This window comes from Pithys albifrons, chromosome 23, assembly GCF_047495875.1.
Source record: "Pithys albifrons albifrons isolate INPA30051 chromosome 23, PitAlb_v1, whole genome shotgun sequence".
Lineage (NCBI taxonomy): Eukaryota > Metazoa > Chordata > Aves > Passeriformes > Thamnophilidae > Pithys > Pithys albifrons.
The window spans coordinates 5,474,621-5,491,927 of record NC_092480.1 but is presented as its reverse complement, the minus strand read 5'-3'; the positions used below and the strand labels follow the sequence as shown (position 1 = coordinate 5,491,927).

Below are 17,307 nucleotides of genomic sequence, written 5' to 3'. Positions count from 1 at the left end.
AGTGCCTGCATTTAGATTTCTTACAAATGAAGGGAAGATAATGAACCCCAGCTGAATGTGTTAACTGGAGGGTGATTCAGAACGACATCGTGGACTTTTGCTGCCCATTAAGTGCAACTGTGCCATGGCTGATGCCTTCAGGAATCAGTCCTGAGGAAACCAAATCATCCACCCAGATGAATAATAAAGATGTTACAGCTTTATAGAAACTCTCGTTGAGACATGAAATGCTTTTCAAACCAAAGCAGATCAGACAATTCAAAACCTTTTTTCTTATTGCAAAGAGTTTCCAAGATTTTACTTCTGTGTTCCCTCTTGAGTGGGCTCCTTTGTGTGTGCTCTGCCACTCAGGTGAAGAAGCACGTGCGCAGCTTCCACTCGGAGAAGATCTACCAGTGCACGGAGTGTGACAAGGCCTTCTGCCGCCCCGACAAGCTGCGGCTCCACATGCTGCGCCACTCCGACCGCAAGGACTTCCTCTGCTCCACCTGTGGCAAGCAGTTCAAGGTGAGCTGCCTCTGGGCTGGGCCAGTGTCTTGGTTTGAGATAAGCAACTGCCAACCCCCCCAAGCACAGAGAGAAAAGCCTCCCTCCTAACACCAGGGAAAGGGAGGAAAAGAGAGGGGAAAGGAAAAAACACACTTCAAATGGCATTTATACTAAATCTACATATATTTTTCACAGAAAGAAAGAGGCAATTAGAAGAGAGGGCAAATATACACTCACACAAGTCTGCAACAACAAGTTCCCCACCTCAACTTCTTAACGAACACACAAATTCTACTGTCCTAACTACACATTGCTTAAGAAAAGACTTATTCCCCAGGGAGACAAACTCAAGCAGAAAGGAGAGACCCAGAACAACACATTTTACTTTCCTGAGGTACCCTGTGAGCCAGTGGTGGGCCTGGTCCTCTCCATCCCCCCTGGGACAGCATCGTGAGTCCTCCTAAGAGGAGGCTGAGAAGCGACTGCCTTAACCACTCCCACACTGGTTCCTACTGCCCTGGAGATGATGCCATAATGTGGGATGGAATACAAAATTACTGGCTGGAAGAGGTCAGCTGTTAACTCAGCCCAGCTCAAGTCAGCTGACAGCTTCAGCCTACTCCAGACTTCAGAGCCCAAATCTGGGCCCACCTGGGTGAGCCCATAACAGCCAGCTACAGCAAACACCAGGCCTTGCCCTCCTTCAAGGAGATGAGCTCATGTGCACACAGGTAGAGTTGCTGCAAGTTGCACGAGCTGCTTGGTGACATGTGTGAGCTGTGACACCATTCCTGAAGGACAAGGGGCAAGAACACCCCAGATTTTATTTATAATAATGGGATGACCCTTTGTAGGGTTAAGGGGGGGTGCATCAATGACAGTCAGAAGAGCTCAGGCACAACAGCATCGGAAGGCTTAGACCTAAGAGTTTATTTTTAGTTACATCTACACCTTTTATATCCTCCTGTATCCAATATGTCATGACACTATTGGTTGGTCAGTTCACCTAAGGTACTTACAGCTACACTGTTTATATCCTCCTGTATCCAATATGTCATGACACTATTGGTTGGTCAGTTCACCTAAGGTACTTACAGCTACACTGTTTATATACCCTTGTATCCAATATGTCATGACACTATTGGTTGGTCAGTTCACCTAAGGTACTTACAGCTACACTGTTTATATACCCTTGTATCCAATATGTCGTGACACTATTGGTTAGTCAGTTCACCTAAGGTACTTACAGCTACACTGTTTATATCCTCTTGTATCCAATATGTCGTGACACTATTGGTTGGTCAGTTCACCTAAGGTACTTACAGCTACACTGTTTATATCCTCTTGTATCCAATATGTCATGACACTATTGGTTGGTCAGTTCACCTAAGGTACTTACAGCTACACTGTTTATATACCCTTGTATCCAATATGTCATGACACTATTGCTCAGTCAGCCTAAGGTACATGGAAAGATCCTACTGGTTACAAGGTGTCCCACATTCTACATGTGGTTCTCTGCTCCTTAAGGGTGCATTCATTAATTAGCTCAGACCTTAGGAGATACACACTGTCATCCCCCCCCAATTTAATAGCAAAGGAACTTTCTATCTGCTCATTAAGAACTGGGACATCATGAAGTGTCATTGCCAGGTGCTTGGGTTGTGTTGTTTGTATCAGTTCAGTTAAGAAACTTCCTGCTGGTACCAGTGAATTAATAATATTCCTGGCAGAAGTATCTGTGTCCATGACATCCATCCTGTCAGCACATGTCATCCAGATGCCTTCCCAAGTCCCACCAGAACAGATGGAGCAGACTGTGAGCCAGGTAAACTGTGGTGGCAGCAGCCTGCTCCTTGTCACTGAGTTTGTGATGGGACACTCAGAGACTGGACACTTCTGGGAGAGGCAGCACATTCTCCTCAGAGGAAAAGCTGGAGACACATCCCTGAAAACTCACATTCAGAACAGGTTGTGAGGCAGTGACTGAGGTGGTGCTGACATTCTCCTCCTGGCTGCTCTTCCTCAGAGGAAGGACAAGCTGCGGGAGCACATGCAGAGGATGCACAACCCGGAGAGGGAAGCCAAGAAGGCCGATCGGATCAGCCGCTCCAAAACCTTCAAGCCCCGGATCGCGTCCACCGACTACGAGAGCTTCATGTTCAAGTGCCGCCTGTGCATGATGGGCTTCCGGCGCAGGGGCATGTTGGTGAGTGCCTGGGGCATGCCTGGCTGCTCCCACAGCCCCTCTGCTCCCTCCTGACCCAGAGTTAAGGGGTAAGGATGGAGTTCTAGTGGCTGGAACACACTGGTCATTGAAGGGTTTGGGTTGGAAGGGACCTTAGAGCTCCCCTCGCTCCAACCCCCCTGGCCTGGGCAGGGACACCTTCCACTAGGCCAGGTTGCTCCAGACTGGTCTTACCCAGGCAGGATGCTGTAAAACAGGGGGAATTCTATAGCTGAGTTGAGGTGATACATCTTTTTTTAAACCTGTGTATCTCATCTCTTCAGTAAATGTGTCTCTGCCCATTTCACTGCCTGCCTTGTTTGTCTGGTTGTCACCCCAGTATTTTAACACTAAGTAATGCTGAGTGATGTGTAATGTATTTAACAGAATATGAGATGAAAATATTGCCTAGATCAGCTGTACTGCTTCAGTTTTCCTTGCTGTCTTCCCTGGTTTTTGTTTCTCCCTGTTCCTGAGGGCCTCTCCTGGCCATGCCCAGTCACTGCCTCTGGGTAAAAAGGCTGTTCTGCAGCAAGAGATCTTGTTTGCAAAGGCATCATGGGGGCTGTGATCTGGGCAAAGGCCCTTTACACAACCTCACTCTCAGCTGCAAGACAGTTCTGGTGAGCTATTTTACCTCTTACTTTGATGAGAGAAACTGTAAATGAGCTCTAGCAAGACCCTCAGCAGCTGTGAGTGCACAATGTGCCCTGGAGCAGCAAATGCTTCCGGTGCTGCTGCCTTGCCTTGCTCCCTTTGGGTTTGGCTGTTGGCCGTGTCTGGGAGAAGCAGCAATTGTTTGGCTTCAGCTGAAATATGTTCTTGTTCTCTGTGTTTCTTTCTCTTAAGGTGAATCATTTATCAAAGAGACATCCAGACATGAAAATAGAAGAGGTGCCAGAGCTCACGTTGCCCATCATCAAACCCAACAGAGATTACTTCTGTCAATACTGTGATAAGGTGTGTGGGAAGTCACCCCTCAGAGGACAGCTCAGTCCCAGCCCTGTGTGCAACCAATTTGTCTCTGCACAGAAATCTCTGGCAGAGTTTGTAGCTTTTTTTGAGGTGATTGCCAGCAACATTCCTGCTGTACTGTCCAAAAAAAATGAAGACACAGTGCACTTAGGCCAAGGCAGTGGAATGCTAATTGAAAACTTGGGAAACAAATACTGTGATCCAGCAAACAGACACTGACCCTTAGTCCTGTGTCAGCCCAGGACAAAGTATCCTGTCTGTCTGTCATTCCTGAACACTAAGTTCTTTTGGTTTCTCTATCACTTCTGAAAGTCTCTAACCCCTTTTATTGTAAGCTGCTTGTTTAGTCACATGCCAGTAATTCCCAGTGTTCAGTGGAGCCTGAAGCTGTTTCTGCAGTGCCTTTGGGTTCCTGCTCTTATTCTCTGGCCTTTGGTTTCTGTGCATGGAGGCATTTATTTACCAAGGAGTGTATTTTAAATGTCCTTATCCTCAGTATGTTCTTCTGTGATGCTTCCTTTGTTTTTTGTTTAAAGTGAGAAAAAAAATCTAAATAATATTACAGAATACTCATCCGTTGCTGTGCCTAAAAAGACTTAAAAATAAGTTGATCACTGAACTAAAACAGTTTGATGCTTTGTGTATGAGGAGAGTGAAGGCATCAACCCTCATGACTCATGAACATTGGGCAAATTACAGCCTTGGTGATCAGTGGCTTCTCTGACATTTGACCTTCAAGTACCAGGCAAAAAGGAGTTTCCTTTTGCCTGCCTGACCTGCTTTGATGTCTGGTTGTGGCACAAAATATGTTCTCAAGGCTTCTCTGTGCCACCCAAGGAGCTGGTTGTCTTTACAGGTTGGTTAAGCACTGGGAGCTTTATTTATGTTCATGCCTTATGTTGTAATTTTGGGGGGATTTAACTAAACACAGAGAATCATAGAATATTCTGAGTTGGGAGGGACCCATCAGGATCATCAAGTCCAAATCCTGGCCCTGTGCAGGACACCCCAAGAATCCCACCATGTGCCTGAGAGTTTGTCCAAACACTTCCTGAACTCAGACAAGCTTGTGCTGTGACAGGGGGGAGCGACAGAGAGAGTGCTCAGGGATTGGAATGGGCTGCCCAGAGAGGGGGTGGATTCCCCATCCCTGGAGGTTTTTCAGCTGAGCTTGGCCGTGGCACTGAGTGCCATGATCTGGTAAAGGGACTGGAGTTGGACCAAGGGTTGGACTTGATGATCTCGGAGGTCTTTTCCAACCCAATCCATTCTGTGATTCTGTGGATGTGGCACTGAGTGAGAATCCACCATGTCTTGATCCAACCCTACTGTGATCACCAGCCCAGGGCACTCCGTGCCCTGGGCTGGTGATCACAGTGGGGTTGGATCAAGGGTTGGACTTGATGATCTCAGAGGTCTCTTCCAACCCAATCCATTCTGTGATTCTATTCTATGACATGGAGACCCTCCAGCTCAAGCCAACTGGGAGCTGTTCTCAGTGCAGACACCACCAGAGCCCCATTTTAATGCCCACCCCTTCCCCTGCAGGTGTACAAGAGTGCCAGCAAACGCAAGGCACACATCCTGAAGAACCACCCTGGCGCTGAGCTGCCTCCCAGCATCCGGAAGCTGCGCCCCGCGGGCCCGGGGGAGCCGGACCCCATGCTGAGCACCCACACCCAGCTGACGGGCACCATCGCCACCCCTCCCGTGTGCTGCCCTCACTGCTCCAAGCAGTACAGCAGCAAGGTATGAGGGGGTCGGCCCCAAAGGCCACAGCCAGGCCCTGGTGGGGCTCCTCCCTCACCCCTGTCACTTGTCACTCTGCCTTCATGCTGTGTGCTGACACAGCTTGCTGGGTTTAGGGCTGAAAGGTTTCCTGAATAGAGGGCACAAGCTTGAAAAAAGGAATGGAAAAATGATCACAAATGGAGAGGCTTGGAAACTGCTCACTGACCGTTCCAAGGGAGAGGAGTGGGGAAACAAAGCACGGAAAAGATGACCCTTAGAAGAAGTCTCCAAAATACTTGGCTGTGTTGGGGTGAAAAGCTTACTGGATGTGCTGTTTGGGGCAGTATTTCAGTGTCAGCAGCAGCTTTGGGATCCTTGTTTCCATCTTGCTGACCAGAGCATCCCATAGTGTGAACCTCAATGCTGCCTCACTGAGGGAAACTTAAACATTTCACAGAACATGCTGAGTTGAAAGGGTCCCACAGGGATCATGGAGTCCAACCCTTGTCCCTGCACAGGCCCATCCCCAAGAGTCACACCCTGTGCCTCAAAGCATCATCCAACCCCTCCTGCAGCTCTGGCAGCCTTGGGGCTGTGCCCACTGCCCTGGGGAGCCTGGTCAGTGCCCCCCAACCTCCCTTCCCACCACCCCAGGCAGACAGAGCTCCAGCCCACCCTCCTAACATTCCTTTGGTGTTTGTGCAGACCAAGATGGTGCAGCACATCCGCAAGAAGCACCCGGAGCTGGCGCAGCTGCCGAACGCGCTCCACGCGCCGCTGGCCACGGCCGTGATCAGCTCGGCCCCCGCCGTGCTGGCCACCGACGGCACCACCGGAGAGACCGTCGTGGTAAGGGCTGGGTGGGGGAACAGGCACAGAGAAACCCTCTGGTGTTGGGGATCTCATTTGGCACACATCATTTTAAAGCCTGGGTTAGGACATGATTGGGGATCAGTTCTGGTTTTGAGTCTGGTTTAGTTTTGCTCTGCCAGGAACTGTGTGTTTCTTTCTGGAGCTCTTAAGGATTTGTCCTTTTTTCCCAACTCCATTCCCTTCTTTCATTCAGACCTACTGATTCCACATAATACATTCACACAGTGGACTCAGGAACACACGTCTCATGGATTTTCACTGGGACTGTTCCCCTGAGGTGCTTGCAGTTCTTGGGGTCAAGAGGACGTGTTTATCAGTGACTGGGGACTGGATCCAGCTGTGCTCAGGGACTCAAGATGTCTGTAGTGCTTTGGACAGTGCAGCACTGACTGATGGGAATCTCCAGTGGCTGATTCCACTGTTAATACATCACCTGCCACAGCAGTGAAAGCTGAGACTAGAAAATCAGGCTTGTGTCCTTCAGTGGTGCTGGGATGCTGCATAGTTGTAGAAATCCTATTGATCACAGTTCAAAACTTCCTATTTGAAGACTAAGTGTTCTGCTTGAAAATTGAGACATTCAATCAGGATGCTGTTGGCTTCATAAACCTCATTAGTTAGATATTAAATGCCCTTCCTTAGTTTAGAAATACAGTTCTCAAGAAAGGTGTCACTCTGACAGGGGAGGAGGGAAGGTGGAATATGACCAGGAAGCATTTTTTGTCTTGGAAACAAAGCCAGCTCCTCACAAATGCAGGATTTTTGTTATCTAATAGAATATTGTTAAGTCAGAAGGTTAAAATAATTATTTTTATCATGGAATGTATGTGAAGTTAGCCCTTAATGGTCCTGACTTGCATTTAGACACAGGAGAGCAATTCTAGGGGATGATCCCTGGTGATCCTTTGGTACCCCAACCTCTGCACACCTTGTAAATTAGTGACCAGGCTCAATGTAAGTGTAAATTCAGCATGATGAAAGAACCACAGCCCTGCCAAAGTGCCTCAGTGTGTGAAGGTGGTCTGTGTCCCTCTCTGTCCCTGCCAGACAACGGACCTGCTGACCCAGGCCATGACGGAGATCTCGCAGACGCTCACCACGGACTACCGCACTCCGCAGGGGGACTACCAGCGCATCCAGTACATCCCAGTGTCCCAGGCCACCACTGGCCTGCAGCAGCCCCAGCACATACAGCTGCAGGTGGTGCAAGTGGCCCAGGTGAGTCACCTCTGCTTTTATGGCCCCTTCCACACCGAGTCTGGGCGTTCCTGGGGCTGTGGTGCTTGGAGGTTTGGTAAGAGTAGTTACAGTGCTGCAGGTTGCTTTTTGCACAGAAATCAATTCATAAAGCATAGGGTTTCCTTCATAAGCATGGTGTTCTGGGCATAAACAGTCCTGCCAGCCTTGGTCAGCTTGCTGGAGACATCCCAACCCAGTCCTGACTTAATTCTCCCCATCTGGCCACCCTTCCTTGAGTCTGCTCTAGGAACGTTTTCCAGCAACTGGAAAAAGTGGGTCAGTGGGTGACCCATTTTCTGCAGTTCAAGACTAATTTGTACTTCCTTGCTCTCAGTGAACCAGAGCCAAATTTTGGGAGTACAGAGAGTGCTTGCTTGTTCCCTTCATACCATCTATTAGAATATTTATTCCCTGACACTCCACAGCCTCCTAAAAATAAAACCAGAGTGAAAGTGGAGTAACTGAGCTGAGCAAAATATCTCAGGCAGCTGTGAGGAATCACTGGAGCCTCCAGGTCTGTTACCTACTGGGTGAAGCTGAAACTCCCTTGTGCTTGGATTTGACTCTGAAATTCTGTGTTCTCTTTGGCCCCTCATTACAAACTGTTATGGGTTTGGTTAATAAAGGCCTAAACAATGGCCCCAGTTATTGGTGACTGTGGCTGTTGTAATGATACAAGAGCATGAATACTGATTCCTGCAGTATTATTAATATTATCAAGATCTGAATTCTGTCAAGATCTGAGACTTGTAATTAAGTACTGCAGTTGGTATCATTATCATTTGTTGTTGGAAACATCCTTTAAAAGCCTTGCCTTGCTGCAGAGCTATGCCAAGCTACAGAAAGGGATATACAGATCTCAAGTGTGTGTGCATTTTACAGAAAGATGCTTACAAACAAGTGCTTGACACTAATCCTGGTTTTCAGACCCTGTGGTTTGAGTGCAGCCACTGCCACAAACAGCTTGTATGACCTTAGGCAAGTCCTTTCCATTGAGATCCCTGAGACACAACCATCTCTGAGCCATTACACCTGTCAAGTGTCCTTTGTCTCCCAGGACTGCCAAGAAACCCAATAGGCTTGAGCAGGAGTGCTCCACTAAGGCTCCTACCTCATTATTCCAGACCTCGTGTTCCAGAAGAGATTACATGGCTGCTTCTGTGAAGAATTTCAAGTAAACACCTCTGTTTTTGTTTTTGGCCCAGGCTACCTCACCCCACCAGTCCCAGCACTCCACAGTGGACGTTGGGCAGCTCCACGACCCCCAGACGTACACCCAGCACGCCATCCAGGTGCAGCACATCCAGGTCACAGAGCCCTCACCAGCAGCTCAGTCCTCACCACAGGTATTGCCCTCTTCTTTCCCCTCCCAGTCTGCTCAGCTGTCATGCTGCATGTGCTGAGGCAGGAGATCCTCTTTCCTCTGTCATTTAAAGGACCATACATGAGATGGCTCTCACATGAACATCTCTGAGACCATCAAGTAGTTCCCAGGTGTCCCAGGGTGGATGTTTTTGTTGTGGTTTTGTTTGAATGTTTGTTATATGGTGCCTTTTTTTCCTGTAAGTATGTACCAGGTAGAGATAAATGGTTGTGAACAGACAAATGAGTCTGTCAGTTAAAACTAAATGGGAACTGGCAGTCCTCAAATATTTGAAGTGCAGCTCTTTGTGCTGTTGGGTAGAATGCAGCCTCTAATCTCAGTTCTTTGCCACAGACTCACTTTGGCAAACTGTTTCAGGGTCCTGATCTGTGCTTACTCACAGAGTGAAGGAAGGTAGAGGAGAGGGAGGAGAGCTTTGCAGAGAAGAGCAACGAGGCTGGAGAAGGGACTGGAGCACAAGTGCTGTGGGGAGAGGCTGAGGGAGCTGGGGGTGTTCAGCCTGGAGAAGAGGAGGCTCAGAGGTGACCTCAGCACTGTCTGGAACTGCCTGAAGGGAAGTTCTGGCCAGCTGGGGGTTGGTCTCTTCTCCCAGGCACTCAGCAATAGGACAAGGGGGCACGATGGGCTCAAGCTCTGCCAGGGGAAATTGAAGTTGGAGAGCAGAAAGAAATTCTTTGCAGAGAGAGTGCTCAGGGATTGGAATGGGCTGCCCAGAGAGGGGGTGGATTCCCCATCCCTGGAGGTTTTTCAGCTGAGCTTGGCCGTGGCACTGAGTGCCATGATCTGGTAAAGGGACTGGAGTTGGACCGAGGGTTGGACTTGATGATCTCGGAGGTCTTTTCCAACCCAATCCATTCTGTGATTCTGTGGATGTGGCACTGAGTGAGAATCCACCATGTCTTGATCCAACCCCACTGTGATCACTGTGGGCTGGTGATCACAGTGGGGTTGGGTCAAGGGTTGGATCAAGGGTTGGACTTGATGATCTCAGAGGTCTTTTCCATCCCAATCCATTCTGTGATTCTGTGATTCTATGATTTCTTGTGCTTGACACGCTCTGGACCCCCCCTGTTGTTTCCCTTCACAGGAAGGATGTGTCTGTAGGCACACAGAGCTATGCACTCCTTACACACCTCTCTTTCTCTCTAGGTTGGGGGTCAGCCTTTGAGTCCTTCCTCGCAGCAGCCTCAGCAGGAGCTGAGCCCCTCCCAGATGCAGACAGCTCCAGCAGCACCCAGCCAAGGCCTGCAGCAGCAGCAGAACTCCTCAGTGCAGCACACGTACCTCCCCAGCTCCTGGAACTCCTTCCGGAGCTACTGTGAGTGGCACAGATTGTCTCTTCAGAGCTCGTTAAGCTTTGTGGTTCATATTCGTAGAGAGCAGGAAGATGAAGTTTCAGACAAGTGCAAATGGGTGCAGTAGCCCTTCTGCTGTGGGTCCATCCTGATCCTGTGTGTGGCTTGGGCAGGCTCACTGGGCTTCTTTATTCCAAGGAATTTGCATTCTGCAAAATCCATGTGTTGGACAGCAGGTTGTTCAGGTGTGGGTGGGTGCTTGAGAGAACTGTACAGAAGAGGAGGGTGGCAAGGAATGATTTCTCGTGTCCATGCAGCTCTGGATGGTGATGTGATGATCTGGGTCAGACCAGGATGTGTTGTCTCTGCAGGAGTTGCCAATCTGCAGCTGGTCTTACCTGGTATCATTCTGTTGAGGCCTGTGGGGTCTGACAAGGCTTTACAGCACCTGAATTTCTGTTCAACACCCACCGTTTCAGACTTTAAATCTTTCACAGTTGTCTCTGAGTTTGAGTCAAGGTCTTATTCTCCAATTTCTGTGTTTTAGCATCAGAGATTCAGATGATGACAATCCCCCAAGGGCAGTATGTGATCACAGAGACTGCTGTGGGCACCCCAGTCACCACTGTCAACACAGGGCAAGTCAAAGCAGTTACTCAGGTGAGAAAAATTGTGGCTTTTCTCTTTTTTTTTTCATCCAGAATAATCAGTCATACATAAAACCTTCAGCTTGAAGGTAAAAGCAATGCCACACAAAGCATTATGTGGTGCCTAAAGGGGTCCAGTCTGCACACCACAGTCTGTGTGTAGCCATTGACAAAGCCCACACTGAGGTCCTTATGTGTTTAAGTCCTTCCACTTCAAAGTGTTCATTTAATCACACTTGCAGGACAAAGTATTATTTAGTGATACTGCTTAGTCTTAAAAATATTTATGATTAATCTTTATGTGTTAAACCAAATTATGGAACAGCTTCTGGGAACATTTTGGTAGCTTTTTGTTATCTGTAAGGTTACAAAATAAGAGGGGTTCCTGCTGTGTTGGTATCAGACACTGGGAGTGCAACTTCTGCTAGAACACATGGAACAGAGAAAAAACCTTGCAGGATACTTGTGTTCAAAATTGATATTTTAATCTCTAGTGATGGGTTAATTGTGCAGCAAGTTTAATGAGACATAAATTAACCAAATGCCAAGTCAGTCCAGTGTCCTTCAAATCAAAGGACAAGCGTTATGTTGCTCTCAAATGCAGTTAAATGAAATAGAGTTTGATGAAATTTACATTGGAGATCAGAAAGAAATTCTTTGCAGAGAGAGTGCTCAGGGATTGGAATGGGCTGCCCAGAGAGGGGGTGGATTCCCCATCCCTGGAGGTTTTTCAGCTGAGCTTGGCCATGGCACTGAGTGCCATGATCTGGTAAAGGGACTGGAGTTGGACCAAGGGTTGGACTTGATGATCTCAGAGGTCTTTTCCAACCCAATCCATTCTATGATTCTGTGATTTCCAAATCCCTTGCTCACACCAAAATACCTTCCAGGAGACTGTGAGAGCAGAAATCCCAGGGGATAAGAGAGCAGGAGCCCCAGGGAATAGGAGCAGAAATCCCAGAGGATACAACAGAAATCCCACGGAATAGGAGAGCAGTAGCCCCAGGGAATAGGAGAGCAGAAATCCCAGAGGATACAACAGAAATCCCAGGGAACAGGAGAGCAGGAGCCCCAGGGGACAGGAGAGCAGGAGCCCCAGGGAATAGGAGAGCAGAAATCCCAGGGGATACAACAGAAATCCCACGGAATAGGAGAGCAGTAGCCCCAGGGAATAGGAGAGCAGAAATCCCAGGGGATACAACAGACATCCCACGGAATAGGAGAGCAGTAGCCCCAGGGAATAGGAGAGCAGAAATCCCAGGGGATACAACAGAAATCCCAGGGAACAGGAGAGCAGGAGCCCCAGGGGACAGGAGAGCAGGAGCCCCAGGGAATAGGAGAGCAGAAATCCCAGGGGATACAACAGAAATCCCACGGGATAGGAGAGCAGTAGCCCCAGGGAATAGGAGAGCAGAAATCCCAGAGGATACAACAGAAATCCCATGGAATAGGAGAGCAGTTGCCCCAGAGAATAGGAGAGCAGAAATCCCAGGGGATACAACAGAAATCCCAGGGGACAGGAGGAGAGCAGGAGCCCCAGGGGATACAACAGAAATCCCACGGGATAGGAGAGCAGGAGCCCCAGGGGACAGGAGAGCAGGAGCCCCAGGGAATAGGAGCAGAAATCCCAGAGGATACAACAGAAATCCCATGGAATAGGAGAGCAGTAGCCCCAGAGAATAGGAGAGCAGAAATCCCAGGGGATACAACAGAAATCCCAGGGGACAGGAGAGCAGGAGCCCCAGGGGATACAACAGAAATCCCACGGGATAGGAGAGCAGGAGCCCCAGGGAATAGGAGCAGAAATCCCAGAGGATACAACAGAAATCCCATGGAATAGGAGAGTAGTAGCCCCAGGGAATAGGAGAGCAGAAATCCCAGGGGATACAACAGAAATCCCATGGAATAGGAGAGCAGTTGCCCCAGAGAATAGGAGAGCAGAAATCCCAGGGGATACAACAGAAATCCCAGGGAACAGGAGAGCAGGAGCCCCAGGGAATAGGAGAGCAGAAATCCCAGGGGATACAAGAGAAATACCAGGGGACAGGAGAGCAGGAGCCCCAAGGAATAGGAGAGCAGAAATCCCAGAGGATACAACAGAAATCCCATGGAATAGGAGAGCAGTTGCCCCAGGGGACAGGAGAGCAGGAGCCCCAGGGGACAGGAGAGCAGGAGCCCCAGGGGACAGGATGCTCATGACCTGTTTATGTCCCCGCACAGACGCACTACGTGATCTCGGAGGGTCAGCCCGACCTGGAGGGCAAGCAGAGCTCGGCGCTGCCCGACGAGGTGCCGGTGGGTGTTTCCCAGCCCGCGGCGCCCCCGGACACGCTGGATTCCCAGCCCAGCAGCCAGCAGGCAGCCACGCAGTACATCATCGCCGCCACCAGCGCCCCCGGCGCCAGCGAGGGGCACATCGGCAAGCCCAGGACTTTCTCGGCAGAGCACGAGTGAAGGAGGAGCCCCCCGCGGTCATTGCGTGTCTTGTCACCGCCCCAGATGTGGGGGTGCCCTGGGGCTCTGTGTGTTCTGCTCTGTGTTCTCGTACCTTCAGCTAAAATCTCGGAGCTCTTGTTGATGCTTTAGGAGGGTTTAAGTCCCCGGTGGCCATGAAGTACCCTCAAAGTTCTTCTGGGATGCTTTTTATGCAGCTTTTAACAAAAAGGACAAGAGAAGTGAAACCTCTGCTTGGCCTGGATTTTCTTTTTGGCATGTCTGCTGACCCTTACTTTTCCTTTTTGGAAGTGTCTCCAGCAAACAACTTTTCATGTCAGGTGTATGGGAAAAGCCTGTCCAGCTGAAGGCCTCCTGGCAGATGGTTGTGTGTGTATTTTCAACAGAAGGACATGATGTAAACTGGCAGAGTAAGGCAGAACTGCTTCCTGTGGCTTGGTTTGAGCAGCCAGGGGGAAAGGGAATATCCCAGCTCAGAGCACAGGAAAGGAGGAAGGAGCAGCAGCAGCCAAGCAGGGGCTCCGAGTGTCCCTGTGTGGGATGGATCAAACAATGAAGCTGTGAAGATGTGCCGAAGCAGTCCATTAAATTATTCTTTTTCCAGCCCTCCAGAACTGTTTACATGCTGTTTGCCCTGCCCTCTGTTGCCCAGCAGTTCCACAGAGAAGGAAAAGGGGAGTCTTAAGCCAGCGTTGTTGGACAAAGGGATTGCAATGCACAGTACCACCCAAGGGTTGTACAGAGCCACTGTTGTCTCTTCTCCCTGCAGTGTTTGCAGGGAAAATTGCTTTTTTGTCTGCAAACAAGAAAACTCAGCCCAACCTGCCCCTGTGACCCAAGAGAGAGGTGCCAGGAGGAAAGGAGGGGACAGGAGCCCTGCTCTGAAGGGACAGGTCCTTACCTCTGTTGCCACCTCAAACTGAACACATTTCTCCCCATCAGAACTGGATGGAGAGTTGGTTACTCTGTTGTTTTTTTTCCCAAATAACCTTGTTAACAATGCACTGTAATTCCTTTGGACAGTTCCATAAAAGTACCAGCCCTGGACTCAGGAAACACCCCAGAAAGATGCTTGTGGACCACTATTTATGGGACAGAGAAAGCCATCTGTGAGGGTTGCCTGGTCTGTGGGCAGAATTCATACTGCATTAGGGACCAGGAGAAAGGGAAAGAGGAGGTTCATCTTTTAAGGGAGTGTAATATTTTTCCCCTCACATAATTCTCCTTCACAGGTTTTGTTGGTTGATGTGCTGCATTCTGGTAGTTGCAAGAAGATGACTAGAACTCCACTGACTCCTGGTGGGATACACTGTGTGTGTCTGAACTTCATTCCCTGCTGGAAAACTCGTCCCACAATGTGCATAACAGGATACATTTATTTATAAAACCATAAAAAAAGAAGGGTGTTGTGTCTTACAGGCCCTTGAGACAGAAGAACTTGGAGAGGTTTTTTGGTTTGTTTTCTCTTGTGCTGCACTGAGTGTGACTGCAGGACTCTTCCATGAGAATTCCCATGGATTTAGGTGGGGGTTACTCATGAGTAAGCACTACAGGGTTGTGGGATCAGGTTTTATGGAGTTAAAGCTCTGACATGACAGAACTTCACACTCAGGCTGGACAAGGAAAGGTCTGGGTCCTTGTGGACAAAGCCTTGGAGCAGGTCTTGCTTTGGTAATTAACAGATCTGTTAATATGGCGTGGAAATAGAGATGACATAAATCAGATGGCCAATCCTGGCCAGCTCAGAACTGCTCTGAGGGAGCTTGGAAGAGTCTGGCCAAAAAGGGGGTTAATTTATTCCTGGGATTTCTCTTCCCTTGCTGTACCAACACCCTGGACCATCACTGAGCTGGCTGCAGGTCAGGAGGACCAGAGCTCCCTTTTAGAGCAGTGATGAGTGACCTGAAATTCCATGGATTCCATGGATTTGGGAGCCAAGTGACCAGAGTGCCCACTAATTAATCTGAATTGGTGTTGCTGAGGACTTTGGAATTATGGCATCAGGCATTGTGGTGGGTGTGAGAGAAGAAGAGGGAGGTTTTGTCTTGGCTTTCTTCAGGCTGATTTAACACTGAGCCAAAAGTAACAGGAAAAAAGAGCAGGAAATGGGATATTCCACAGGAATACTGCCCTACTTTTAAGCCTTAAAAGTCTGACAATAGATGAGTATCAAACTTGTTCCCATTAAGGATATTACAGATGTGGAGTTTGAAACTCTTTTGCTCTATTCACCTTTGTTGGAACGGTTTGTGAGTGAGAACAGTTTTACCAGTTATTTAAAATGGAAAACCACAACAGAAAAGCATTTTAAAACAGCCCTTTTGAACTTAGTTCAAAAGGTTGCTCTGTCCCACAGCAGCATTGCCAGGCCACCAGCCTGAAGTAATTCCAAGTGTCCCAAGTTATAAACTAATGCCTTGTCATGGAAGAAACATCCCTGGAAACAGCAGCAGTGTGAATTTTCCTTCCAGAGTGAGGAACTGCAGTGATTGCACAGATGGCAAAGAGAAATTAAAAGAGGAAAAAAAAAGGCAATGATTGCATGGATTTTTTCCCATTTCTGCAGTGCAGAAGGTATAGTTTAGTATTATTATTATTATTTTTAAACCAGAGCAACCCAAAGATCTCTCAAGGAGTGTCCCACAGGAGTGTCGAGTCCGGAGTCCTCCTCTGGAATTCGGGAATTCCGGCTCCCTGCGGGCTCTGCTGTCCCCTGGAGGCGTTTGGGATCACAGCCTGTCTTTTCCTGGAGGAAGAAGCAAAGAAAACCACCCACCCCCCGGCCGTGCCCCCCTCGGACTGCTCGGGCCCATCTCTTATTTAACTGTGTCTGTTTGTTGTACATTTGGTGACCGTCGTCGTGTTCAGAGTCTCGTGCAACCTGCAGGTGTAAAAACACAAACAAACACCCCCCTCCTGAAATGAATAAACCTTTTTCTCGTTTTTTTTAAACACCTGCAGTGATTGGTCTGTTCTCTGGGGCTGGTGAGGTTTGTTCAGGGGGGGCTGTGAGGGAGCTGAGGGGGGAGTAGATGGGAATATAAAGGTTATAGGAAAATATTAATTGTTTTCCTATAGAGGTTATAGGAAAATAAACATTATTTCCTATAGAGCTTATAGGAAATTATACATTATTTTCCTATAAAGGTTATAGGAAATATACACTATTTTACTGTAGAGGTTATAGGAAAATAGACATTATTTTCCTATAAAGGTAATAGGAAAATAGACATTATTTTCTTATAAAGGTTATAGGAAAATCTATATTATTTATATACATTATTTTCCTATAGAGCTTATAGGAAAACCTGCATTATTTTCCTATAGAGGTTATAGGAAAATAAAACATTATTTTCCTATAAAGGTTATAGGAAAATCTATATTATTTATATACATTATTTTCCTAGAGAGCTTATAGGAAAACCTGCATTATTTTCCTATAGAGGTTATAGGAAAATAGACATTATTTTCCTATAGAGGTTATAGGAAAATAAAATATTATTTTCCTTTAGAGGTTATAGGAAAATAAAACATTATTTTCCTATAGAGGTTGTAGGAAAATCTACATTATTTTCCTATAGAGGTTATAGGAAAATAGACATTATTTTCCTGTAGAGTTTATAGGAAAATAGACATTATTTTCTTATAAAGGTTATAGGAAATTTTACACTGTTTTACTATAGAGGTTATAGGAAAATATAGACTATTTTACTACAGAGGTTATAGGAAAATCTGCATTATTTTCCTATAGAGGTTATAGGAAAATAAACACTATTTTCCTATAGAGGTTATAGGAAAATAGACATTAATTTCCTATAGAGGTTATAGGAAAATAAACCATTATTTTCCTATAGAGGTTATAGGAAAATAGACATTATTTTCCTATAAAGGTTATAGGAAAATCTATATTATTTATATACATTATTTTCCTATAGAGGTTAATAGGACAAGGGGGCACGATGGGCTCAAGCTCTGCCAGGGGAAATTGAAGTT

General features: G+C 47.6%; 1 protein-coding gene across 3 annotated transcripts in view; it reads left to right on the top strand.

The window, feature by feature from the left end:
- The window catches only part of PRDM10 (PR/SET domain 10), a 59,328-nt gene extending 43,062 nt beyond the window's left edge, over positions 1-16,266 (top strand). For all 3 annotated transcript variants that reach the window (XM_071576171.1, XM_071576170.1, XM_071576169.1), the window contains 10 exons: positions 352-507; positions 2,519-2,698; positions 3,566-3,676; positions 5,240-5,440; positions 6,128-6,271; positions 7,343-7,513; positions 8,740-8,880; positions 10,068-10,236; positions 10,761-10,873; positions 13,081-16,266. In XM_071576171.1, the coding sequence (XP_071432272.1) occupies positions 352-507; positions 2,519-2,698; positions 3,566-3,676; positions 5,240-5,440; positions 6,128-6,271; positions 7,343-7,513; positions 8,740-8,880; positions 10,068-10,236; positions 10,761-10,873; positions 13,081-13,314 (1,620 nt within the window). In that variant the 3' untranslated portion in view covers positions 13,315-16,266. The remainder of the gene's footprint in view (positions 1-351; positions 508-2,518; positions 2,699-3,565; positions 3,677-5,239; positions 5,441-6,127; positions 6,272-7,342; positions 7,514-8,739; positions 8,881-10,067; positions 10,237-10,760; positions 10,874-13,080) is intronic.
- Positions 16,267-17,307: the final 1,041 nt, after the last annotated feature.